General features: G+C 49.9%; 8 protein-coding genes across 8 annotated transcripts; 3 read left to right on the forward strand and 5 right to left on the reverse strand.

Moving 5' to 3' along the window:
* Positions 1-225: 225 nt before the first annotated feature.
* ACHE_30619S (Kelch motif domain protein) lies at positions 226-2,475 on the forward strand (the record flags this gene model as incomplete). Its single annotated transcript, XM_043277257.1, has 4 exons — positions 226-430; positions 488-574; positions 642-1,073; positions 1,124-2,475. The coding sequence occupies 4 exons, from the start codon at positions 226-228 to the stop codon at positions 2,473-2,475; spliced, it is 2,076 nt and encodes a 691-aa protein (XP_043135154.1).
* A 770-nt stretch (positions 2,476-3,245) lies between these two features.
* ACHE_30620S (uncharacterized protein) lies at positions 3,246-3,608 on the forward strand (the record flags this gene model as incomplete). Its single annotated transcript, XM_043277258.1, has 1 exon — positions 3,246-3,608. One exon carries the CDS (start codon positions 3,246-3,248, stop codon positions 3,606-3,608), a length of 363 nt encoding a protein of 120 aa, XP_043135155.1.
* Positions 3,609-3,726: 118 nt separating this feature from the next.
* On the reverse strand, positions 3,727-5,461 carry ACHE_30621A (putative MFS allantoate transporter; the record flags this gene model as incomplete). The annotated part of the gene is made up of 4 exons (XM_043277259.1): positions 3,727-4,772; positions 4,830-5,114; positions 5,176-5,206; positions 5,264-5,461. 4 exons carry the CDS (start codon positions 5,459-5,461, stop codon positions 3,727-3,729), a joined length of 1,560 nt encoding a protein of 519 aa, XP_043135156.1.
* A 342-nt stretch (positions 5,462-5,803) lies between these two features.
* ACHE_30622A (putative DNA repair protein Dds20/Mei5) lies at positions 5,804-6,721 on the reverse strand (the record flags this gene model as incomplete). Its single annotated transcript, XM_043277260.1, has 2 exons — positions 5,804-5,896; positions 5,948-6,721. 2 exons carry the CDS (start codon positions 6,719-6,721, stop codon positions 5,804-5,806), a joined length of 867 nt encoding a protein of 288 aa, XP_043135157.1.
* Positions 6,722-6,975: 254 nt separating this feature from the next.
* On the reverse strand, positions 6,976-9,690 carry HRD3 (ubiquitin ligase complex subunit HRD3; the record flags this gene model as incomplete). The annotated part of the gene is made up of 4 exons (XM_043277261.1): positions 6,976-7,376; positions 7,431-9,374; positions 9,445-9,558; positions 9,651-9,690. 4 exons carry the CDS (start codon positions 9,688-9,690, stop codon positions 6,976-6,978), a joined length of 2,499 nt encoding a protein of 832 aa, XP_043135158.1.
* A 2,543-nt stretch (positions 9,691-12,233) lies between these two features.
* Positions 12,234-17,717, reverse strand: RPB1 (DNA-directed RNA polymerase II subunit RPB1; the record flags this gene model as incomplete). Its single annotated transcript, XM_043277262.1, has 5 exons — positions 12,234-12,249; positions 12,306-17,173; positions 17,238-17,308; positions 17,370-17,526; positions 17,589-17,717. The coding sequence occupies 5 exons, from the start codon at positions 17,715-17,717 to the stop codon at positions 12,234-12,236; spliced, it is 5,241 nt and encodes a 1,746-aa protein (XP_043135159.1).
* A 775-nt stretch (positions 17,718-18,492) lies between these two features.
* On the forward strand, positions 18,493-20,171 carry SWD1 (Set1-mediated histone H3-K4 methylation subunit Swd1; the record flags this gene model as incomplete). Its single annotated transcript, XM_043277263.1, has 5 exons — positions 18,493-18,562; positions 18,613-18,674; positions 18,728-18,816; positions 18,877-19,017; positions 19,088-20,171. The coding sequence occupies 5 exons, from the start codon at positions 18,493-18,495 to the stop codon at positions 20,169-20,171; spliced, it is 1,446 nt and encodes a 481-aa protein (XP_043135160.1).
* Positions 20,172-21,124: 953 nt separating this feature from the next.
* ACHE_30626A (class I SAM-dependent methyltransferase) lies at positions 21,125-22,307 on the reverse strand (the record flags this gene model as incomplete). Its single annotated transcript, XM_043277265.1, has 2 exons — positions 21,125-22,019; positions 22,087-22,307. 2 exons carry the CDS (start codon positions 22,305-22,307, stop codon positions 21,125-21,127), a joined length of 1,116 nt encoding a protein of 371 aa, XP_043135161.1.
* Positions 22,308-26,209: the final 3,902 nt, after the last annotated feature.

Here is a 26,209-nt window from a genome sequence, read left to right on the forward strand (position 1 = left end):
TGAGGGCTCTGACATTCATAATCGAGTCTTACTATTTCTTTCTATTGACCTCCTTTTTTTTTCGGTTGCGTTGGTCTCCGTCGGGGCCCCTAAGCCAACTGTCCGCTGGGTCTACCTTGATGGCACGGCAACCATCACCGTCCCCCACTCCGGCCCCTACTCCGTCCTCCATACTCGCTGCCACCGCGCCAATCGTCCTGGACGGTGTCTCCAGGGCCGAATCCAATGAATCATTCTCCTATGTACGGTCAGCAGCCATATCTCATGCCCTCAAGTCCCGCCACCGCCCGTCGGAGCAGTGCGGACGACCGCCCGAGCATTAAAAAGGCCCAGGGCCATGTCCCCGCATGCTTGGTCAATGCTTCCGTGACGTATGTCGGGAACGATCAGATCTACGCCTTTGGAGGATTTGATCAATACACCGATGAAGGTTTGCTTGAATCCAATAGAACGCAATTGGATTCCGTACTAACATGCTATGGAATAGTGTACAACCATGTTCTAAAGCTGGACCTACAGACCCTTCGTTGGGAATTGGTGGATAATTATGGCGATATTCCTGGAGTTCGCATGGGTTCGCACAATTATTTTTTGCTTCCCTTGCTTTGAGCTCTGAACTAATTGGTCTATTTCCGGTATAGGTCACACCGCGACCCTCTATCAAGGTGACAAATTGATCGTATTTGGGGGAGAAAACGAACATCGCGAATATCTGTCCGACGTCGTCATATTTGATATTCCCACTTCCACTTGGTCACAACCAGAGATCCGAGGTCCGATCCCACGAGGAAGAAATCGCCATGCTGCCGTGATTTACGAGGATAATCTGTTCATCATCGGTGGAGTGACGGGAGAGCACAGTGTCATTCTTGACAGTCTGACTTACTTGGATTTGAAGACCTGGACTTGGTCTCGGACCTGGAATTTCACTCCCCGCTTTGATCATACGGCATGGGTCTGGGGTGGTCGTCTCTGGATTTTTGGGGGACTTGGCCCGGACATGGAGCGGACAACCGACATCTGGTGGCTTGATCTCAAAAACTCTCCGTCTCTTGGGATTGCAGCATCACAAGGTACCGTGGATCTCCCCGCATTTTCAGCAACAGAATGACTCATGACCCAGGCTCGACGTCAAGTAGTAGCCCGTCGCAGCAGCTTCCCGGACGGTCTGGTAGCTACGCACCAAACTCGGGCAGTGTCCAAGTTCGCAATTTGAATCGGCGAAAGCCAGCTACTCCAGGGGCAGTATCTTCCCTTCGGTTTCAGTCAGGTCCTCACGTTCCTGCACTGTTTTCGGGAACACATTTTCAGGCGTATGCCTCGGGCGTGCTGCTCGATCTGATTACTCCATCCGAGACCGTGCGCACGTATGAGTGTAACTTATCGTTGTTAGAACTCGATACCTTGCGCTGGCAAAGGTTGGCGGATGGACACGAAATCTTCAAACCGGGTTATCGGTGGCACTACTGTACCGTAAATGCAGACGGCACAAGAGCTTGGTTGCTTGGGTGTGACCTGAACGCAGGAGCTGGGCAGGGGGCCAGCGACGAGAATCACATGAGTGAAATCCTTTGTATTGATTTAGAGAGATACGGGCTCCTCGGAAACGAGATGGGGGCTATTTCACCGGATCAACGAAAGACACTAGCTTCTCAATCCGAGCCTTCATGTCTTTCGGGTCTGGGCAATGACTTATCTGCTGTCTTCGATCAAGCACCAGAATCTGGCAGCGGTGCTGACTTTATCATTACTGCTAACCGCGATGATGATGGAGACCCAGATGCCATGGTAGATGCCTCGTCCTCGCAACAGTCCGAGACTACTTTTCTATCACCCAACGCGGATACCTCGCCTCCGATACATGTTCATCGCATCATTCTGCAGCTGAGGTGGCCCCATTTCAAGCGACTCTACTCCTCCAGAATGGCAGAATATCATGCGAACAGGATGCATATCCCTGAGCCCTACTCGGTCGTCCGGGCCTTCCTGTACTATCTTTATACGGACAGTATATCCGGCCATCCAGAATACTGCTCTGACATAATCGACGTAGCAGGGATGCTCGTGATGGCGAATCTCTACGACATGCCGAAACTCCGTCTTCTGTGCGTGAATCGATTAAGCCGCGAACTTGATGTCGAGAATGCAGCTGTCGTCTGGGAACGAGCGGGACGAACAAACGAAGAATGGCTGATGCGCCGCGCCGCGCAGTTCTGTCTCGCACATTGGGGCCGCATCGTGAGGACAGACGGCTTCAAGTCTCTAAGCAAACAGAGCTTGATTGAGCTGTGCGAAGTTGCTGATACTGAGGGTCGGATCATTACCGGATCCGAATTAGAAATGGTGGGTGTCTGGGGCACGGATGCGCTTGGTTTGAATCGGGATCTTAAGCGGCAGCAGCTGGCGCTTGGTAATGCTGGTATGGACGAGGATGATTATGACGGGGAGGATCTTGAGGGGATGGAGATTTCGTAACGATGAAGCACGGGCAATGGATGCATTTCGGCGTTAGGGCTTAACGGGGTAGATTGTCTGGGACATTTGGCGCATCGGTACGGCTTATTTAAACGGTTTTAATAGTTCTCGTGAAATAGTAATGATTAGATACGTACCATTCGAAGGAGATGTAGCGCATGGCACAGCAAACGATTCCCTGAGTCGAAAGTGCTAACTGCCAATACCGTGCAACTCTGGAAGATGCGTACTACCGTGTCTAGTAGCTTAAGACGACATCTCCACGCCCAGACCACGACGATGAATCACTAGAAGTGACCTGGGCAACGCGCTTCTAGAGGCTTATGTCGACAGCTACAGATATCGACGAGGGATGATAGTAGCAAATAACGGGTGCAGCCGCTGTCAAATTCTAACCTATCGTAGCAAGACACTGTGCTGTCAAGAATAAAAAAATTGCACACAGTATCTACAGTTCCAAGGGCCCCGAGCCTCGTCGACCGAGGGATAAAAGTCGATGTTTGCTGCTGGGACGTCCACCAAGATAATCCAAGGCTTGAAGAAAACCGGCCGCCCACTCCACAAGGGGCGTTTAATCTTGATAGTGGATGTAAGTTTCGCATTCTTTTGTATTCTTTCTTCTTCTCTCTTTTCCCCATTCAAGCACAACCAGTAGCCACTCGTTTGATAGACACCAGGGATTTCTTCTAGAGGGAACACTTTCCTGTGGGCTTGTGCTGCTGCATGATGTTCTCTTTAAAATCAATGACCACACACAACTGGTCTCAACAATGCAGGGACAGATACCACGGGCACGAAGTGACTCTCTTGAGGATATCCTGGATAATACATCACAGTCCAGGCGGCGCCGACTACACCCCACAGACCAAGACTCGAAGCAAAAACGACGTGACGTATTACCTTTCCAGGGTGATACTGAAGAGCTTCCGCCACTGAGCTGGACCCTAATATGGAAGGGGACCTACAGCAACCTGTTTGATGGTACATTTAAGGATGATCTCCGCAGCTGGGGATACATTATGTGGGATGCGGCACGACTTGAGCGCACAGGCGCCAGGGAGGTCTTGCATCGGCAGTGGAAAGCGTGTTGGAAAGATGTTGACCCAAGGAATAGGCTGCGGTACGCCAATTAGTACTGGTTTCCAGGCAGGAAGTCACCCTAAAGACTAGCTGCACATTGTGTATCAACTCAATTTCTAGCATGTGGCTTTAATTCCATCAAGTTCTTTCATTCTCCTCTATTTACTCACATCAAAGCGCATATCGAAAATGCTTCGACTCCATATCAGTCAAATCCTTCAACCCATCCAGAACCGCCTGCGCATGAGCATCCGTACCATCCCCCAAAGTCCCCTGTAAGCCTGAACCCGTATCCCTGTCCCTCCTCCAATTCTCCCCCCTCATCGACGTATACATAACCCCAGCCAAAACCACCATCCCCGCATAACAAGCCAACAACCCCGCCAACGCCGAGTAATACCGCGGCGCCTCCCTCTCAAAGAAGATATTCGCCCCCGCCACATTCCCCGCCGCATACATCGTAAACCACAACCCATTAGCCACAGACCTCTTTGTATGCCCAGCCACATTCGTCGTCAGTATATTCCACGATATAATTACCGGTGCCCCCACGATATACTGCAGCCACGTACACCCCACCAGCGTCCAGCGCTGGTCCAGCCCCGTGAAGCGGATTCCCAGGAGTCCGCCAAATGGGATGAGACAGACGCCTGCGAGGACGGCGCAGCGGGAGTTTGGGATGAAGGTTGCGATTAGGCCGCAGAGGGGGACTATGAGGGCTTCGAAGGCGCCGGTGGGAAGTTGCAGGAGGGTTGCGTTGATGCCGCTGAAGCCGTAGCCTTTGATTAGGGCGGAGGCGAAGTTGGAGACGCCGCCGTTGATTATGCCGCATGCTATTCCGATGGCGAGGCAGGAGAGGACTTTAGGGTCGTAGGCGATTTCGAGGGCTTGACGGGGTTTAATTTCTCTGGTCTTGATGCCGATCATGTTTGCTGCTACACGTTGGACAGCGACAACGCGCTGTTTGTGGGTGAGGAAGCGTGCCGTGTTTGGTGAATCGGGCATCAACCAGAGAAAAACACAGCCGCAGGCAAAGTTGAGGAGGCCGAATGTGAGGAATATGAGTTGCCAGCTGTGCAGTTGCGTGTTGTGTGAGTGTCCTAGGCCAAAGCCCAGTAGGGCTCCGAGCATTGTCGCGACACCGTTTCCGCTGAGCCAAATGGCTAGGCGGAGGGGTTGTTCGGAACGTTTGTAGAACATGGATGTTATAGTCATCACTGTTTTCACCTGTGTTATTATCATGTCTTACCATCGGTATTTGGATATAAACTCACTGCACGGACTAACACCCGCTTCAGCCATCCCAAGCAAGAATCTCAAAACCAGTATCCCAGCATAATTCTTCGCTCCCACATGTGCAATCAAAATGACCGCCCATATCAAGATCATCCCACCCATGTACTTGGCGATTGGCAGGCGCTGTATCAGCAGATTCGCTGGAATCGCCCAAAAGAGGTAGCCAAAGTTGAAGATTGCTGCGACCCAGGAGTAGCGCTGGCCTTGAAGACTGAGATCAGGGATTAGGGTGTAGGCGGAGGCGTAGTTGAGGGATAATTTATCTGGACATTATTGATGATGTTAGTTTCGGTATCTTATCTCCAATGTGAAGGTATTCCTCACCCAGGAATTGTATAACATAGGTAACATAGAGCTATCCATTGAGAAGATATCAGTCAATGCATATACATGATATGCTGAGGAAACTTACAATAGGCATAATCCGCCAATCCAGTATCTTGCGTACTCTCGCACCCTCCTGCTCTAATTCTTCAGATGAAAATTGAGCAGCTTTTGCATAGAGACCAGCGCCAATATCATGGATATCTCCGGTAGCATAGTCATCGTGTTGCTTGTCCGTTTCGGTCGTTGATGCCGCTGCTTCGATTTTGTTTTTGATATCGGACATGTTAACAGATCCAAGAATTGACAATAGGTGTTTTGAAAATAGAGAAAAAGAAGCATATCCAAGGTTCTTATGCCTTGCTTGTTATCACCTGCAGGTAGATAAGGAAACGGGCATTATCTCTCGGCATGGTGATCGGGCCCTGTATACTAAAGAGTGAGATGCGGAGGAGATAAATCAAAGCATCGTTATTCGAAGTTAATTGATTTTGCCATAGATTAAATACATTTTCAAACGCCTATCTATATCGTTCATAGTGAAGGAAAGGGAGCATAAACACGCGAAATGCATACACATACAATCAGATTATTTGATAAATTCAAGCGTACATTCCCACACAAGATCTTAGTTCTTAATCCATTTCTGTCCAGCAGTGTCGAATCCGATAATTTGCGAGTCAATGTTGAGCGTTTTAAGCATGAAGTCCATAGTAAATTCCTGTCAAATTAACATCACTCTTGAATGGCCTTCGGAATAAAAAGCACATACCTCATTCCCATCACCCTTCTCCTTCCTCTCCTCTTTCTCCTTAGCAGCACCCAACTGCTCCAACACGTCCTCCTTGCTCCTCACAATCCCATCCTCCGCATCCCCATAATCAAGCTCACCCCCAGCCGCCTCCCCACTCCCGAACCAATCCTCCATCTCCTCCCTCTTCCATCTCTCCTGCTGACTCCTCATCTGCTCCCTCCAAGCCCCCATCCCCCCCATTCTCGCAACCCTCTCCTGCGCCCCCGCAAAAACCTCCTCCGCCGCATCCTGGCTAATAGCTCTCCATTTAGCAATCAGGGACTCGAGTTCTGTGTCACGGTCCGAGGACTCGATGCGGAGGGCCTGTTGGGAGGTGTCGAGGTCGGTGCGGAGGGTTGCGAGGCGGGATTGCAGGGTGCGGTAATGTTTCTGGAGGGTGGATAGTTCGGGGTCCAGGAGGATGGGGCTTTTTTTGGTGGGGGTTATGGTGTTGATACCGGTAGTGGTGGTCTTTCGTTTGCGGGTTTGGAAGGTTGGGCCGGGGGTTGTTGTGGGTATTGTTGTTGTTTTGGTAGGGAGGGGTGTTGAGGTTGCGGCCGGTGTATTCGATTCGCCTTTCTCGGTTGTTGTACTGTGTGGGGATGTGGTTGCAGATGACTTGTCGTCTACTTTCTGGTTGTTCGTCTCTGATGCTTGCACCGGACGGCGGAGAGGTGACTTGAACGGTTTGGTGAGCGTGGATGTCGCGTTTTCGAGACGACGGCGCTTTGCGGACATATTGACAGAAGCCATCGTGACTTGAGCAATTCTTCTTCAGCTCGTTACATAGTAAGAGTCATACTGAGATGCACTGTCAAAAGGGAGATGGATGTGAAGAAGAACTCGAGACGAGACGCGCCGGAAATCTTATAGCGCTTATCGATAAGATAAGAACTGGATGACATCATTGGACGCCGGCTTAAAGACAGAATGATATGTTTATCTGAAGGAATATATTCGAAAATAACTGTGCAAATAGACAAATCGCTAATAATCCTATATCATAATCAATGCCCTATACCCCCTGCAACCCATTGATTGAACTCCGGCTCCCCGGGCCTTGGAAAAAGCCCTCGATCATCACCATTCCCCGGCGCCTGATTATTGGCATTATTTCCATTAGGCCTCTGGCGATTACGCTGTTGTCTGATGTATATCAGCACAAGCAGGGTCGCAGCCAACGTGAAGATAATAAGGCCCTCGAGGAGGCTTTCGTCGATATCAAGCTCCATGTCGTCGTAATATCCGTCGTCATGGCCCTCATCGTGTGCATCGGCGCTGGTTCCCAGCATCTCGTCTTCTTCGGCTCGTTGTCTGTACAGCTGAGCTCGGTAGCGGGCTTCTTCTTCCTCGTCGTTTTCGATGAATGCTGTGATCCATTCCTTGAAAGTTCGGCGGGGTTTCGAATCTAGAGTCGTAATGAGCAATAGCCTCGACAGTATGCAATGCGCAAGGGACTTACTTTCTTCCTCCTGTATAGGATTGATATTGCCATTGGTGATGCTATTCCAGTAACTCCGCAACCGAAGCTTAATCAAGCTAAGCTTCACCGGCAGATACGCTTCAGAGTTAATCTCCAGCGCCAAGTCATAGTATCGTTTGGCCATGTGGAAGTCCTGCGCGACGGCAACTCCATTCTCATGCATCCAACCGAGGTTCCAGTAAGCCTGTGCGCTATGGTGAGCCTCAGCAGCAGTATGGTAGCAGGTCGAGGCCTTCTCAGCGTCTGCTAAGATACCGGTCCCAGTGAGGTAATAATCGCCCATTTTGATCAAGGAGTCAATGTTTGCTTGTTTAGCTGAACGAGTCCAGTAAATCAAAGCTAACGCGGCATTCTTGAGCAAGGATGACGAGGGTTGTGGTCGTCGGGCATCTGTACCGTACGAAAGGACGGAGTCAACCGGCAGCAGCGAGCGCTGCTCATCGAGAAGAAACGCGACATTGGCCTGAGCGTTTTCGTACCCTTGCTCTGCGGCCATCATTGAGGCGACAAGAGCGCGCTCTTTATCACCGTCTTTGTACGCATCGTTTGCTTCAAGGAAGGATGAGTGGATGGCTTCTGCCCGCTCCGCGACCATCTTGTAGTACGATGCGGCCATCCCGCAGTGTCGCTGTCTGCCCACTCCGTTGTTGGACATCTCTGCCAAGTAGTAGAACGCCTCCATCCAGCCCCAGTGCGCGGCTAGCTCGAAGTATTTCGTGGCAGTGGAAACGTCGCCTTGATCGAGGAAAAGAGCACCCAGCCTTGTTGCTGATCCTGGGTAGTTCTGCTCCGATGCGGCCTTGAAGTATGCCGACGCTTTGAATGCATCCTGGTTAACACCGTACCCATGGAGATACATCAGCCCGATTTCATGCTGGCATAGAGGGTCCCCGTTAACCAATCCACGTTTAAACCACGTGAAAGCCGTGCTAAAGTTCTGCTCTACACCCTCACCACGCAGGTACATCAGCCCAATATGGCCAGCTGCCTTGGAAGCCAGCTTCTCAATTCCCATGGGATGATTTGGGTTGATAGAGCCGTCCTTATTCCAATACCGTCTCGCAACCTGCTTGAAGTACTTCAGGGACTTGTAGAAGTTCCGGGGCATGCCTCGCGCTCCTTCGTAGTGCATCTTTCCCAGGCTAAAGGTAGCCTTCAGCTCCCCTTTCCTCGACATCAAATCCAAGTACTCCAGAACATCTTCCAGACTGGCCTCGGTGCTAGACTGCGAATCGCGCAATGCATTGGGCCCTGAGCTCGACATGCTGGCACCTTCACCATAGACACCTCCCTCTTCGTCAGCCCAACGATACGCTTCGCGGATCATATTGTGGCCTCCAGGCGGTCCAGAACGATAGTACTGAATGGCCTTGTCTGCCACCCTCTTGTAATAATAGGTAGCTTCATCACAATCCCTGGGAGCTCCAATGCCAGCATGATGGCGATAAGCCAGCGTCATCTCAGACCGGGTATTGCCTCCCTCTGCCGCAAAAGTATGATACAACAATGCCTTCGCCTGGTCGCGCTCGACACCGCCGCCAATCCCAGTTGCATACATGAAAGCCAGCATATACTGCGCTGTACTGTTGCCCGTCAAGTACGCAAGGTTATCGTACCATTGGAACGCCTGCTTAAAGTCGCGGGGGTGCGTGAAGTTGCCGTGGAAGTTCATCTCCGCCAGTAGGAACATCGCGTCGGGGTCCTGGTCCTCTCGTGCCGCGATCTCCAGCTCCTTGACGGCCTTGGCCACGTTGGGGTTTATTTTTCGTGTATTTGTATCCGGGGGAGGTCCGTTCATAAACAGGATTCGGAAGGCGCTTTTGCCATAGTGTAGGGTATATCCAAGCATGCCGGATGGCTTGTCCGATTGGACAGTCGAGAGTCTGCGGTCACGGAGGATCTTCAACGCAGACGAGACATGTTCTATACCAAGTAAACCAAAAAAAAATTAGCCATGACTGTCCAAATATATACAGTCAGTTCTCCAACTCACCATTCTCAGGGCGCGCGTCGGTAGCCCCGCCGGCTCGTGACTCCGCGGATTCGCGAGCAATAGCTGTAGATGCGAACGCATCATTCGACTCGACCACAAGCGCCTGCAATAAAACTGCGCGAAACAGAAATTGGCACAGGTCAGCATCTTCGTTTCCTTCGAAGCCCAGTTTCCACCCGTCTTAGCCTCGGCGGAGAACTACTTACGCAGCGCCAAGGGAAGAACGAATCGCCATAACCACTTCATGGTGACTGATATCAACTTGGTGTAATTCGGGATGTTAGACGCATTGCGACACCTAATATTCCATCAGATATACTATGTCGAATGCTCGTTGTTGATAGTCGGGGAGATAGCGTCACAGCTCCTCTATCGGAACAAGCCACCTGTCCCGCGGAGCTTCATTTCGCCGACGCCAAGCTACTGAACTACAAGTATACAGTGCTACGTTAATGACTACTGTAAAACCTCGCTATGACGAGATAAAGGAAAAAGCTTAATGGTCTCGTTATAACGAGGAAATATATATCTAAGCCGAAAAGTAGCCTTTAATTGCAATCCATATATATTCAAACCCCAAATATGCCCTACTAAGATCAGAAATTAGCTTGTAATATCTCGCTGGCTTTGCAAGTCCAACTTCCGACGTCATATAATACGCTCATGCCTCTCCACCTCATTTATAAAGACGGGACTTCCCTCTGTCTGCTGCTCTCCATATAAACGGAGTCTCTGGATGGCTGCAATTGCTTCCTCCGCAGACACTTTTGGTAGAATTTCTAGCTCTTCTTCAGGATCTTCCTCAATCTCTGGCATACACTGAGCCAGAACCTGGCTCTCAATATAATCAGGAGAGTCCTGGACGGCCTCCTCTGTAGGGAGTAAGAAAGCTCTTATATCCATCAGAGGTTGAATTGGCGTAGATAGCTGAAGCTGAGAGAAGGAGGCCAGGATATCATCCATTACTGCAGGATCCACAGGCTCGCAGCACTGTATTTGAGGATCAAGAGCCTTTTGAAAGCAGTTTTGAATAGTTTGTGCAGAGACTTCATACTCTCCCAGCCTTGCAAGCCCCACCGGATGGCTTTTAAAACATCCATTGTAAGAACAGGGCTCCAATTGGCTTCAAATTCACACAGGATATATTTGACCCAGTACTGCTTCCAGTGAGTTCGCAGGAAGCCATATAATAAGAGTATTTTGAAGTAGCTGTTGACTCGCTAGTATTTCTGCTGCAGCTGCCTGATGAGCAGAGAAGTTATCTATAAGAAGAGCAACTTTTCGTCCATTCATTTTCATGTCAAACCAGCGAAGAAACTCGATGAAGATTTGGATAGTCATTCAGACCTTTTGATTACTCCACCAGATTAGATTGAAATTCCAAATATTTGTACTGCGACTCTGAAAGCATGTGGATTCTGAGCAGTTCCAATGAACCAGGGTTCTAGTTTCTCAGAACCGTCTGCATTGCAGCAGGATAGAGCAGATATTCTTGCTTTATTCTTTTTTCCGACCAGGGCTGTCGTGTTGAGAGGCTTCGGGCTGCAGTTTGTTTCCAAAGAAGCGCCATTTCATCACAGTTAAATTGATCCTTGCGGCTATAGGCGCTCAGAGCTTGCCGAATCCTCTGCCTGCTCTGAGACACCTCCAGCTTCTCCATGCTGCTCACGCCATTTGATAGCTCTCCGGGCTTGGAACCGATGGAGGCAGCCATTGCTGAATGTAGGGCTCTCCATTTCAGGATAAACGGAATCCCAAGAGCTCTCTGCTTTATGCCGTATAATCTCTGCAGATACAGATATTTGTCCCTCAACATGTGTTATCCAATCATATAAAGCATTCTCAAGCTCTGCCCCAGTTCTCGCGGTGTTGGCGCTTTAAATCTCGGGGTGGTTGATCATCATCAAGGTGGCTATATTTGCTGGATAGGATATCGGAGATGAAACCGGATGAGAGGGTATTGTTATATTCGGGTTTGAACGATTCGCGAAGGTCTTTTTGGCTTGAATTTGGATAGAGGCGCTTTCGGGCTCGGAGGGAGGCTTTTTCAGACGCAGGGATGGACTTTCGTGGCAGCATGTTAGTTAATCACCTAGTTATAACGAGATTGTATGGAGGACCAGAAGGAGCTAACGAGACTCGTAGTAGCGGGGTTTCTCGTTGTTTATATGGGAAAACTAATTTAGGTAACGTGTTCCTCTTGTTATAGCGAGGTTTTACAGTATTACTCTACTGTGTAGTAGGGTTGAAATTATTCTGTAGATGTTTTTTTTTTTTATTTTTCTCACTGTTCTGTATACATGATCTGATGGGAGTAATACATTCAATCAATAACAATATGCTTCATGAAAACAGACACCACTCATTAGGGGGAAAGCAATAGATAAAAAGCGAAGAAAAAAAAGAACACCAACTTGAGAAACGCTCCATGAAGGGGATTTTCAAAGGTAGAACACTTCGGTATTTCAATGAGCTCAAAAACGTCCGTAACCAACCCACCAAATCATTCACAATCTCCGAAGGCCGGCTGCGAAAAAAAAAAGTCAAGAAAAAAAAAACTATTATGAGGAAGGCGAAAGAAGAGAAACAGCACCGTTTTCAGGCTGGAGCATAAGAAGAAACATACATTCGAAAAGGCCGCTGACCCCCAGATGGTGAAACAGAAATAACCAACCAATTCCGTGCAACTGAGATATGATGCAAAATGATTCTTTTTATGTTTCGTCCGACAACATGGGTACAATAATACAACGAAGACCATAGGAAAGCAAGGCAAGACGTGACCAGCTTTACTGACGTGGAGACCTATCATTGATGTTAGTCAACTCGAAAACATCTAGAACCCAGGCAAAACAACTTACGTAGGGCTGTATGCTGGCGAGGTAGGACTATAACTGGGGGATGTGGGTCCGCCAGGAGACGTGGGTGAGCCAGCAAAGTTCGGCGAGGTTGGTGAGTATTGCTGAGGGCTGGTAGGCGACCAGCCTGGAGATGTGGGCGTGTACTTGGGAGAGGTAGGTGAAGTGGGAGACAAGTGCCGGCCTGCGCCACCAATAGCAGGGCTGGTTGGACTGTAGCTAGGTGACGTAGGGCTAAAGGCAGGAGAAGCCGGACTGAAGCTTGGCGATGTAGGGCTGTAGTTGGGCGAGGTGGGGGAGAACCCAGGCGACGTCGGAGAGTAGGACGGAGACGTCGGGGAGGCTTGTCCATATGCCGGCGACGTTGGCGAGTAAGCAGGCGATGTAGGGGCGAACGACGGACTGGCAGGAGAGAACCCAGGCGAAGTCATGAAACGAGGACTGGTGATGGACATGCCAGGTGACGTAGGAGAGTAACTCGACGTCGGAGAATAGCCAGGTGACGTTGGACTTGTGTTGAATGGGCTTGTCGGGGAGTATCCAGCCGGACTTGTCGGCCCTGGACTGAATCCACCAAACCCAGCAGATGGCTGATAGTCAGTAAAAACACCAGGAGTCTCGGCACCGGCCTGGCGAATCGGAGAGAAGTTCGATTCGGGGTCGGGAGTGCCGATGTACGCACTCTCCTGCATGGGAGAACCAGTGTCATATTGGGTCGCAGCACCGTCAGAGATGATAGCATCCTTGGCACCGATCGATCCCATAACACCATACCGCGCGTTGTTCGAGACGACGGTGTTGAGCAGGTTCTGGTCTAGGTAGATGTCGAATTCTCCCGTACCAGCGGGTGCCATCTGACCTAGAATCAGGTTCTCAGAGACACCGCGGCAATCGTCGAGCTCTCCAAAGGCGGCTGCCTCCAAGAGGATTTCAACCGTCTCTTCGAAAGAGCAACGCATAAGCGCACCATTGTCTGCACGGTTGATACCGTGACGAGTGACCGGAGTCAAGTACCCACGAACAGTCATAACATCGACCAGCAACGCCAGGTGACGGTGGTTGACATACGAACCGTCGAAGGCCAACACCTGAGTCAATTCACGAAGGACGGCTGAACGTGCAGCTTCAATACCAAAGACTTCAAACACTTCAATAAACTGGTTTGAATAGGTACGCGTAGCATCGACTCCAGGAATCGCCAGAACTTCGCCCAGGGAAGAACCGCTGGTTTCGAGGACCCATTGTTTGCAGAGTGGGTCTGTCCTGCTTGTGAAAAGGGAGCCATCTTCGAGCACTCGGACGTTGTTCTTCTCGTTAATGAATGCTCGGTCAACGCCCGGTACGCCACGAAGAGTAAGAGTATCCAAAAGATGTTGCTCCAATTTCTTGAGTGTAACATCGTACTCAATATCATCATCCTCTTCATCCTCTTTGCTATCCTGAATTTGACGGATACGAATAACCTGTTCATCGGCGTTGTTATCACTGAAGAGAACTGCGATATCCTTAGGGTAAGCTTGCTTGATTCTAGACGCGACGTCCTGTACTGTAAGACCCTTATCAAGAAGCGAAGGTCGACTAAGGATAATACGCAGCAACCACTTCGACTGCCGAGAAGAGTCATCCGTAACATCTTCTGGGATAATGAAGTATGACTCCACCATATCCCTATCGTTCTCGATCACCGTAGTCTGGATGTCAGGATCGTAGTAGATTTCAGTAGCCTCGGTAACCGATCTCAGACTGGTGTGCTCCACAGCACTACGCAGCTGCTTGGCACCCTCCTTGTCGTGCGACTTGGCAGGCTCCTGGTACACAGTCATCGACGGAGTCTTGATGTTCGTGGCGACGTTAAGAATTTCCTTGATACGAGGTACACCGAGAGTAACGTTCTTGGCCGAAACACCAGCAAAGTGGAAAGTGTTCAATGTCATCTGCGTAGCAGGCTCACCAATGGACTGCGCAGAGAGGACACCGACCATCTCACCAGGACTGGCAGCGGCCCTTGCGAAACGGCTTTCGATGGCACCAATCACGTGCTGGAATGCGAGCTTGTTCATCGAATATTCAGTGACAAGTCTCCGGAACGCCAATCGGCTGCGAAGCTGCGCCTTGAACAGCAAAGTGGCATTATCCTGGGCCTCGCGCGAAATGGGGTCATCACCACGAACCACCAGAAGGCGATCAAGCAGTGACTGGACCTGAGGGACCACCTCTGCAGGATGCAGGTCACTGATGGTTCCCTCGCGAATTCTAAATGTATTTCTGGCCATTTCGAGAATTCTTTGCACGTTAATCGGAAGTTGCATCATTTCTTCATCTTCCTTTGCAACGGTACGGAGGAACGCACGGTCCCTGAGGAGCGCTTCCCATTCCTCGTCGAGGTAACGTTGAACTTCCATATCACCAGCAATCTCGTTGGCCTGCTCCAAGACATCAGGCCCAAGACTCCGTTCAGGGTCCATAAGATCAACACGGAAACGATCCCTGAACTTGTCGTCAGAGCACCTAATGACATCGACACGCTGGTTCTCAATGTGAGCACCGTCGAGACCATCTTCACCGTAGATGAATTGAATAATATCGCCCAAGGAGTTCCGGACAGTGCCGTCATACTTGACGGTAACCTCTTCCAGTGCTTTAACCAGCTTACGCTGGATGTAACCAGTTTCAGCAGTCTTGACAGCAGTATCAATAAGACCCTCACGACCAGCCATGGCGTGGAAGAAGAATTCGGTTGGAGTCAAGCCACGCAAGTACGAGTTCTCAACAAACCCACGGGACTCTGGCGAGTAGTCGTCCTTGGTGAAGTGCGGCAATGTCCGATATTTGAAACCGAAGGGAATACGCTTTCCTTCAACGGACTGTTGTCCCACGACAGCAGTCATTTGAGAGATGTTAATCGTGGAACCCTTGGATCCCGAGCGAGCCATCTGAATAGCGTGATTCAGATCCTTCAAACTCTTCTCGGTCTCACTACCGGCCTCATCACGAGCATTGTTGAGAGCGCGCGAGACCTTACTTTCAAAGGTTTCTCGCACATTCATACCGGGCAGTGCCTCAAGCTGGTTCTCTGTGGCGGTGGCAGTAATTTCCTCAACCTCCTTCTTTCGGTTGCGAACACAGTTTTCAATTCTCTGAATTGTAAGCGGGTCTGGAATCGTGTCACCGATACCAATACTGAAACCGTTGTGCAGCAACCAATAGTTGACAATGGCCTGAGCGCCGTTGAAAAAGCCCACGGTAGCTTCTGGACCATACTCGTTGAAAATGGTGTGAATAACACCACCACCACTAGCACCGACGGTCTTCTTGGAGAGCAATCCATACATGAGCTGGCCTCCGTGAATAAGGAGACCACCGTCAGCCAGAGGAGAGAACTTCTCCGCGAGGGCAGAATTGTCCTTGTCCACACGAAGAAGGTTCAACCCAGAGGGAAGCGCCATACTGATCATCTGTTTCCCTGTCCATCTGGGTCTCGGCTTGATGATAGCCGGTGGCGGGATAACTCCGTCCCAGTCAGGAACCCAAAGCATAATGTTCATCACCTGCTCTTTGGTCAAGAAGGTGTCCCGTCGACAAATCTTGTAGATACCACAGAGGGTATCTTGGACGATACCCATAAGGGGGCCGTTACGCTGAGGCGACACAATGTTGTGGGGAACTAAAGCAAGCTCGCTGAGTTCTGCGCGAGACTCTTCGCTCTGTGGCACGTGCAAGTTCATTTCGTCACCGTCAAAATCTGCGTTATAAGGACTCGTAACAGACAAGTTCATTCGGAACGTCGAATACGGCATCACTCGTACACGATGACCCATCATAGACTCTTTGTGAAGAGACGGCTGCCGGTTAAATAGAATGACATCGCCATCCATGACATGGCGTTCGACTTTCCATCCATAGAGAAGCTGCTGGCCGCCAGCCCTTCTCGCATGACGAAGATCGATACGTTCACCATTGTCTCTGACGATGTAACGAGCACCGGGGTGCTCATTGGGGCCGTTTGAAACGAGATGTTGTAACTTTTCAATATTGTACGGCGTAACGACTTCAGGGTAAGTCAAAGTCCTGGCAATACTCTTCGGCACACCAACTTCATCAAGCGACAAATTGGGATCACCCGTGATGACAGTACGAGCAGAGAAGTCCACACGTTTACCCATCAAGTTTTGCCGCAGACGACCCTCCTTACCCTTCAACCGAGAACGCAGAGCCTTGACAGGTCGGTTAGATTTCTGCATGGCCTTGGGTTGACCAGCAATGTCGTTATCCATGTAGGTAGCAACGTGGTATTGCAACAACGACTCGAACTCGCGCACCACATGTTCAGGGGCACCTTCCTGCTCACAGCGTTGAACGTTCTGGTTCGCTCGGACAATTTCAGCCAATTTGTATGTTAAATCATCCTCACCGCGCTGGCCACTGGTACTACCGCCAACAAGAACACTTGGGCGGACCGGAGGGGGCGGGACCGGCAGGACGGTAATAACCATCCACTCTGGACGGGCATAGTCGTTGCTCAGACCCATGATGCGAACAGAGTCAAAGGAGATGTTGCGGAAAACGTTGAGAGCCATCTGCGGAGTGATGGTCTTCTTCTCGGGTTGCGGCATGTCGTCCTCCTCCATCATGCTCTTGCTGGGCTTCCACGTTCCGACCAACGATATCCCTTCCTTGCGAATTGTAGGTTGGGCATTACCACAACCACCGTGACCACTGCTCTTTTCCTTGCCCTCTTTCGAAAACGGATCATCTTCATCCTCGGGGGGGTCGGCTTCACAGACCAACACGTCCTTGGAAAGTCGCCAGATCTGATCGAAACGCCTCTTCGGGTCTCTTACTCGCAAAGCTTGGAGAAACCTAGTATCATCCTGATTGAACAATGTCAGCAAAAGAGCCATGGTAAGATTTGCCATCCCAACAGGGATGACTAACCGTTTTGGCTTTGATCTTTCCACAGTTGTGGCAGACAGTTTCCAGCAGTTTCTTAATCTTGGTCAAGAAACCTAAATAATGACGTTAGCGCACGTCCTAGTAACTGACAAAGGAATTTTCCTCTTAGCATACCAATATGATAAACCGGTGTTGCAAGTTCGATGTGTCCGAAATGCCCTGGGCATTCTTTCTGACCTTCCTCGCAAGTCTCGCAGTTCCACTGGCGATCAATCGTACCCAGACGAGGATCATTCAAGCCCTTTGCTCGCGGTCGCTGCCGTTGCTCGTCCTGTTTTCAACCTGTCAGCAGGCCCAAAACACCTGAAAGGACAAAGAAAAGAATCTGCAAACCATTGTCTCCGGGTATTCGACATGGACCACACTCATCCGTTTGATCTCTTCTGGCGAGAAGAGACCAAACTGGATTTCCTTGATCGTGCGCAGCGGCGCCTTCGAGTAGGGGAAGTAAACGTTCGACATGATGGCGGTTAGTCGCGTCGGGTCGATCTAACTTCGGGCTGACGTGTAGATAAAACGAGTCCGTAAAACGCAGGAACGAGGTCGCGAAAAACGTGTCCGATCGAAACAAATCGGTCGACTCGGGCAAGTAATCGAAAAACAAGCAGGCGAAAAGAAAGATAGCAGTTGTAAGCAGCTGGCCAACTGAGGCCTTTGGCAGCCCTTGCCACGAGGGCGCCGACGACCTGATTCCACCGACGTCAAGAAAGTCGAAAGGGGAAAAGAGCGAAAATGGCGATCACGATAGAATTCCGCGCCTTATTTAGTCCATTAAACGATATCGCGATGCCAGATGCGATAGATTTGAGGCGTAGGGCGATGACCAAGCAGCGTGTCGGGGAGATGAAAGGGAGATGGTTGGAGGTTGCCTCAGTCGCCGATGGGGCACGAGTTTTCTCGAGCCGCAGAGTGGTAGCCTCTCTAAAAGTAGCAGTACTAAAGCTAGAATCTTGGCAGCTGTTCACCCTCACCGCCTTAATGACCAATCGGAGTAGCCATTTTCTTGAGTTGCTGCCGACCAGTACTTTGTTCTAAATAGGTCTTGACCGCCTTCCCCATTCTCAAATAACCGCCAGTTTCTACCGTAACATTTGCGATTCACTCGATGATAACATTTGTCGCAAAGAGCAGCAGTGCTCAATGCTAGCTTACAGTCTGCTCTCCTGGCCTATTCTCCCAGGCTAGGAACTTGTCTCTCTTCTTGTTTCCCTGTTTGAAATGATATCTTGACTACAAAATGAATTTGTCTCTCATCGATCCCTTTGTTCTGGCCCAGGACTACCCAGACACATTGACGGAGAAGCTGAGTATGTATTTACTTTCGTGGTGAATAATAATATCCACTAATCAAGTACAGGGAGCGGTCATGCGACTTGTCTACGCTTTAACCGCAAAGGAGATTATCTGGCTTCCGGACGAGTTCGTTTCCCACCGGTCCAATACCGAAACGCGAAATTGACCCTTCATACTAGGTGGACGGCACAGTTGTGATATTCGATGTCGAGACAAACGGAGTCGCGCGCAAACTGAGGGGACATACCAGGCAGATCCAATCGTTAAGGTTCGTCTTTTGGCGCCGGAACATTATAGGATAAAAAGACGATTAATGGTTAGCGTGCAGTTGGTCCAGAAATGGCCGGTACCTTCTCAGTTCGTCACAGGATTGGAAATGTATTCTTTGGGACATGAAGGATGGTTCGCGGGTGCGAACTGTCCGGTTCGAGGCCCCAGTATATATTGCGGAGCTGCATCCTTTCAATCAGTATGGCCCTTCCTTGTCGTTGGCCTACTGGATCATCCCACGATTGCATACTGACAGCTTACTTGCCTAGTCTACTTTTCGTCGCATCCCTCTTTGAAGAACAACCTACCCTCGTCGATATCTCATCACCGAAACCCGTCAAACGAATCCTTCCCTCCGCTCCTCTTCGTGCACCAGAAGTCGATCCAGCAGTAGCGGCGAAACAAGCCGCTCAAGATGCGAAACATTCGACCTGCGTTACAATATTCACTGCACTCGGAAACCATATCATAGCCGGCACATCAAAGGGCTGGATCAACATCATCGAAACAGAAACCTGCACAACCATCCATTCCACCCGCCTCTGCAACGGAGTGGTCATCCTCCTCCGCCTCGCAAGCAATGGCCGCGACCTCCTGGTTAACAGCTCAGACCGTGTCATCCGAACAATCGTCATGCCCGACCTCTCCCAACTAGGCACCGACCTCGAAGCCGCCAACATCAAGCTTCAAGTCGAACACAAATTTCAAGACGTCGTCAACCGCTTAAGCTGGAACCACGTCGCCTTCTCCTCAACCGGCGAATTCGTCACCGCCTCCACCTTTATGAACCCCGACATCTACGTCTGGGAACGCAGCCACGGCTCCCTCGTCAAGATCCTCGAAGGCCCCCGCGAAGAACTCGGCGTGGTAGAATGGCACCCCACTCGCCCCATGGTCGTCGCCTGCGGTCTCGAATCCGGCTGCATATATACTTGGTCCATCGTATCACCGCAGAAATGGTCCGCCCTAGCCCCGGACTTTGGCGAAGTCGAAGAAAACGTCGAATACATCGAACGAGAAGACGAATTCGATGTCCATCCCGCCGAAGAAATCCACCAACGCCGCCTCGATCAGGAAGACGAAATTCCAGACGTCCTCACTATCGAACAACCCATGACCAACGGCGCCGACGACAACAATAACAACAGCAGCAACGCCGTTGACGCCTTCCACATGCCCGTCCTGCTGGATATATCAGATAGCGAGAGCGGCGAAGACATCGTCGCAGTGGGGCCTGGGACGATGCGCAGACGCAGTCCCGGCGCGGGCCGTGAGTGGATGACCAATGGCGAGGGTGAGACAGGGAAGAACGGCGCCGGCACTTCACGGGGACAAAGAGGGCGACGGCGGTGAAGATTCTTTGTCTGTGAAGAGGGGAGCGGGTGGGAATGAGTGGCTATAATTGTATCATCTATAGGCAGGGGTGTGGGTGACAGGGTTGGTTCCGCAAAGGCAACCATTTATGTATTGTGCATGTGAAAGGCGTTCTGGGAGGGGTTTTTGTTAGCTTTTCACCTGGAGATAATTATGGCTATTTATTGGCATGAATGACATTTGTTTATTGACTTACCTTGACGCCGTGTAATATAGCAATTGATAGATAATACTACCAAAATTCAGCTGTGCAAAGAAAGAAAAGGTACTTGTACAGGGTTACATCGGATTGACCACGACCATTTGACCCGATCCATGAAACAGCCGAAGCACGAGCCCCAAAAAAGAAAGCAAATCAAAAAAAGAAAGTAAATTGCACAGCCAAGCTAGCAATGATATGCAAAAATTAAATAAGGAAAAAAAAAGGTCTGGGTATAAAGCCACGAAGACACACAGAAAACCTCAGCCCAACAAAAAAAATAAAAATAAAAACGCCAGAAATGCTAGCCGTATCGTATATTCCCGGCTCTTCTCCCCAGCCAACCCGAAGTAGTATTGTAAACCAAAAAGGAAAACCAGCAAGCGAAGCGAGTAACAATCATCAATTCTCCATTCTCCAAACCGAAGCAATCAATCAAGAAGGAAAAAACTCCGTCCGCATGAAGACCTGACCGTCCGTGATGCACCTTCCCCAATTTATTCCCATTTTCCCAGCCGTCATAACGATCCCATTTTTTTGCCCTGTCCGGTCCCACCTTATCCTTGTCCTGTCTCCCCTGTTCACAGGACGAGGCTTCTTTCTTTTCGAACCCAATGGTTTATATTTTTTTTTGTCAATCACAATAGCGCTCTCTCCAAAAATAAAATGTCAAAAAGGAATGTCGCCCGGACGGGGCCTGTAAAAGTTTAATCACATTAGAGGGGTTGGGCGCTTATTTAGCCTCCGGTTTTCGCGCTTGGTATATATGCAAAATGTTGTAAGAATGGATCCCCTTGTTGAAGGCTTCTGATTTGACCTCCGCGGCGATTCGCTTGATGTCCTCAATAGGCCAGCCGAAGACCCGTCTGAAAGGAGCCAAGCTGAGCGTCTCGATGCTCTCCGAGATGGCCAGGTTGTACCACTTGGCGACTTTTCGCTCGTGCTGGTCCTGATGCCAAGGGTTCAAGGGTAGACCGACCATTTGGTGATCAATGTCCGTAAAGCCTGCCTCCTGTAGATTTCGTATGGTCTCGCGCGCACTGTGCGCTATGGGTCGCGCTGACTGTTCCGTTGCCTGTTTCAGGAATTGATACCAGCGACGCAGTGCGGAGTCGTCAAGGGAACGATCGTCACATCGAGGCTCGAAATCGATTTCAACCTGCTCGAACCACGCACCGGGACGGAGATGAGCATAGATTCTATGGTAAAGACTGGGCCAGTGGGCGACGCTACCACTGCCCATCTGCATATGAATGAAATCCCAGTAGTCCTCCCCCAATGCCCAGGGGCTTTCAAAGTCAAACGGGGCGTAGAAATCGCAGTTCTTCCTCTCGATGTTGGGTGGCTGAATGGGAGCCAAATCCACACCCAGGACGAAGGCCTGCGGGTACTTGTCGGCCACATCAATGGCCCAAATCCCGGTTCCGCAGCCCAAGTCGAGAAATCGGCCATTGTGGGGATGGGGCGCATAAATCAATCCGTCTGACACCCTCGCAACAGTGAAAAGTTTGTGGAAGATGTCGAGTCGATCTTGTTCCTGTTCATCGCATGGGAGCATGTAGACACCTCTACGGTATCCATGGTACGTTCGTCCGTTTTCCTCGTGGAACTGGAATTTCTCGGGGATTCTAGAGAGGTGAGATGGTGAGCCAGTTGCCTTTGGTTGCGACAGGAGAAAACAAAAGAGAGATATACCTGTGGTTAGTGGGAGAAGCCACACTGGGCGACGCATTGCTTCCCCAACGCCCGTTAGCATTTTCTCTTTCGGCAGGATCTCGATCGGTGATGGTATAGATGTCCATGGCATCAGAATTATGTCTGGATCTGCCCATATCACTGGAAGATTGGGAGCTAGGATGATTAGGCGGGGAGGCCATTGTGGGAGGGCGCTGTCCCGCGGGACCGTTGGCGAACATTTGGAGAGTTAAGTTCAAGAGGACGAAATAAAGAGTCAGTAGATCAACCGACGGATAGACGGATATGTCGCGGGAAAATTCTCCGATGAGTAAACCGCGGGGCCGAAAGCAGGAGGATTTCAAGGAGAGGCACCAGATTTAAATCACGACGAAAACGGATGGTCCGAAGTTATGACGAAGGTTATCGATGGTTATCAATGTCGCGCGGGGCCTCGCAGCATGGATGACGCTGAAGAAAAAGAAAGACCCTCGGTTTGGATGGCGCTAAGGAACGGACAGTTGGCCAGCTGGGGTTGCATTAAAGAGACTAAAGCGACAGGGTAAAGGACAGACGAATATGGTGGAACAAGAAAGGTAGGAAGTGGTGGTGTTGGTTGGCGGTATACTCTATGTGTAGCTGGAGGGGTGGTCGGTGACGGAGAGTATATATAACGGTATGCCGACCCGTAACCGTTGATCGAGTGCGAGCAGAGTATATAATAGAGTAAGACGCTTCAAAAAGAGAGATAACAAGTGTCACAGCGGAAAAAAGAAGAACAACAGCGCTAGAAAGAGGTGGGCATTAATTATATTTCACTTGAAAACACGAGCGCACCGTCGATCAACAGGAGAGGAAATTTTAGAGCGCAATTGAACGCAGAGAAGCATCAAATGAGAGAAGAGATAAGCAAAACAGCCAAGGAACGTAACTGGAGAATTGGAGAGAGGAGGGAAAGAAGAGAAGAAGAGAAAAAGGGAAAGGAAGGGAGGAGAAGAAAGGTTTAAGGTTGTTTCCATCATCGGGGTTAACTGACTGCTGTCTTCTGGCTGTCTTCTTGTCGCTCCCGGGGCCCACGGAGCGGGGCAGATCGAATACTATTAAAAAAAAAAAGAATAAAAAAGAAGAATTGGCGGGTTTGAAACGAGCACGGAGTACGGCTACTACTATTGTCTCTAGAGTGATAATCTCGGGAAAGTGTCTGGTCGCAAGTATGATTGGATATGCTGCCATCTTGTTGGAAATTCTATTCCTGCCTCTACCCGAGTCTTTGGGCCTGACTGACTTAAGCAGCTGTGCGGTTAGAGAGAAAAGTACGGAGGGACGTGGGGAAAACATTGCGACAGATGTACTGAGTAATAGTTGGTGTATTATTTTTATTATTTTCACTCCGTATATTCTGCTTCACTGTGTGTCCTGCTATCACAGACAACTACGGAGTATGCTCAGGCTGAATATCTGCAGTCAGGAGTTCCAGCCACCCGGGCAAAGGCGGCCCTCAGTCTGGTTAGTGCCCGAGAGTAACCAGAAAAATCAAAAAAAAAAAAGTCATAATTTCAGTGAAGGAATGGCCCGCAGGATGGGGCTCTCGTGGGTTACGTCGGTGTTCATCAGGGGTATCAGCATACTTGCCCGTACGAAGTACATGCTACATATCATGGAGCATACGGAGTACTTGTACAACTACTTGCTGTCGTATTTCTTCAAACAATCAGATGCATATTAAGACCTCATGACACTTACTAGTTCAAGTACGGCCAAGTATCTCACTGACTGATCACAGTTCACCGCTTCCCGACTCTCTGGGTCGCTGTAAGTAATTCCGTTACCGAGTTACCACTAGTCCTCTTCGGGTCAGTATCGGGGGTACCGCCCACTGTCATGACCCACTGCCGAAAAGGGGATTATTATCTGTCTTTCTTTCTTGGTACATTAACTGCATTTCGCAATCCATCGACATCAGTCCTACTCTTCATGCCATTTCAGGCATACACAGGATATCCAGCAGTTTTGAGTCCTCTGGCAGAGAAGCGGATGCCCAACAAAGTTGTCCGATGATCAGGGTTCATGCTGGTACTGTTTCTCTGAGCTGTCACTCTGTCTCTCCCTTTCTTTCCTCCCACTCCATTCTCTGCAGCCCCATTTAGAGGCGCGGCCGTAGATAATGCTTCCGAGAATTATTGGATGGAAAATGATACGAGAAACATAACCTAGCCACGTGTCTGTTTGCCGGTATGTATTCCTTTGGACTCAACAGACTCAACCCCATGCGTCAGTGCTTTGGTCCAGCACTATTGGCTTTTTCTTTGCATTCCAGGGAATGCCTTGAATACATCATACAGCCACAGCTCTAATGCGAATGGTCAACGTTCTTTTTCCTCTTGCCAACGAGAATCGCATGTACGACGACGATCACCATTGGCTTTCTCCGGCACTCGGAGCCCGAACAATCTCTCGCTAACCCTGTGACATTCAGCTGCGCCGCCCTTTCGTGAAAGCAGACGTGTCTTCATGGCCTAATCGCACTCCACTTCTCCAAGTCACGATGTCCTGTGGACTCGATGTTCTGGCGGTAAATACAGTTGGTGGCGCAAACAAACTCAACGGGAGAAGATAAAAAGAAAATATACCAAGATGAACACCCAACAACCGTCTGCAAGATGATGCGTTTGCCACCACTTCATCAGCAAGAAGCGCAAACCCGCAGGATTCAGGAGCAGGTACAAGTCTATTCCTTGAGGTGCAGAATCAAGCATCTGATTTGTCTGGATGATGCCGCTGTCCAACGTGTCGTTTGCAAAAGCAAAGTCACTGCTCTCATGGAGCCGGCGCCTCTCTTCTCGATCATAACTGGCCATGCGCAGTGTGCTTACTCACGTTAGAGGCCGGGCCGGTGCGTGTCAGATTGACTTCTTAGGGGTCAATCCGAGGTCAATCCGAGATACCCCTTTGGCAGCTGTGCATATGCAAGTCTGGGTGGAATCGTATCAGAAGTCGTATCAGATTGCAGTTTGATTTCACTAGTGCTCCACACACCCTCTGTCGTTCTTGGCTGAAATTTCATCAGGACCAGTGATTATCCTTTCTCGGGAGTCTTTCCCATTCGTTGCGCTCCACTATCCGGCGCTTCCCTTGCGATAAGTCAATTGACCCAACCCTGGTTGAATATTAACCACCTTCCCCTTTGATGTGATGGCGGTAACTATAATAGATGAAGACGAGGTCTAGTAAAGTTAGTGATGGGGGAAAGGAAGAAAAAGAAAAAGAAAACAAAAAAGGAGCGACAGCCCAGGCGGAGAATCCTGCGTACTTCGCGTTAAGCGCTCCTTTCCTCTGCTGTCTTTCTCGATTATCATAGGATAATCGCTTGACCATCGAAATTTGCACATTTATCGCAGGTGTGGATATTGCTTTTTCATTTGCCAAATCGGGTTAACACGACACTAGGGCACTGGGCACAACCCCAATGCATGATGACCCATTTAACGGTGATGCTGGTCCTCCTCTCAAAGCCTCGTGGATGGCTGACGTGCAGTCGACGGTTATTGGATACATCATTCTAATACCAGCAGCTTGGGCCACCTCAAATTCAGGTTGTGACCCGTGGAGGAAATGGTATCCATCAGGGCGAAAGAAGAAAACCCACGCGCGTAGGCCCGAGCCGGACGGAGCCGGAGAATCAATTAGAATGTCCAACACAAGTCCCAAGCCGACTGTACTTGTGGTCTGTAGGTACAGATACCCCGTATTGTTTCGAGTCATTGTGCTTTTGACCGCTTTTCGATTTCAGCGCATCCCGCGGCCACCGGACAACGATCAGGCAATAGATATTGTATCAACAGGGGGATCAGAGCCAACAAAGTAAAATGAACAAAGCATATAGAAATAAAATTGCTAAAGTACTTGTACACTCTTAGTATTTTATGCAGAGTACTTGTGCAGAAATACATTCCTTATGCAGCTATGCGGCCTTCGGGCGTCTCCGTTCAAGCCACACAGAGAGAAATTTCTTGGCATTTCCATTTTCAACAGGCCAGTCAAGACTTTGCGGTTGTGTACTGCCAGGCTTTCCCACCAACAAACATCGACATTTCTATACAGGAATACAACGCTGGCGTTGGACAGCCATACAGATCTGGGTTTA

Source organism: Aspergillus chevalieri, chromosome 3, assembly GCF_016861735.1.
Source record: "Aspergillus chevalieri M1 DNA, chromosome 3, nearly complete sequence".
Classification (NCBI taxonomy): Eukaryota; Fungi; Ascomycota; class Eurotiomycetes; order Eurotiales; family Aspergillaceae; genus Aspergillus; species Aspergillus chevalieri.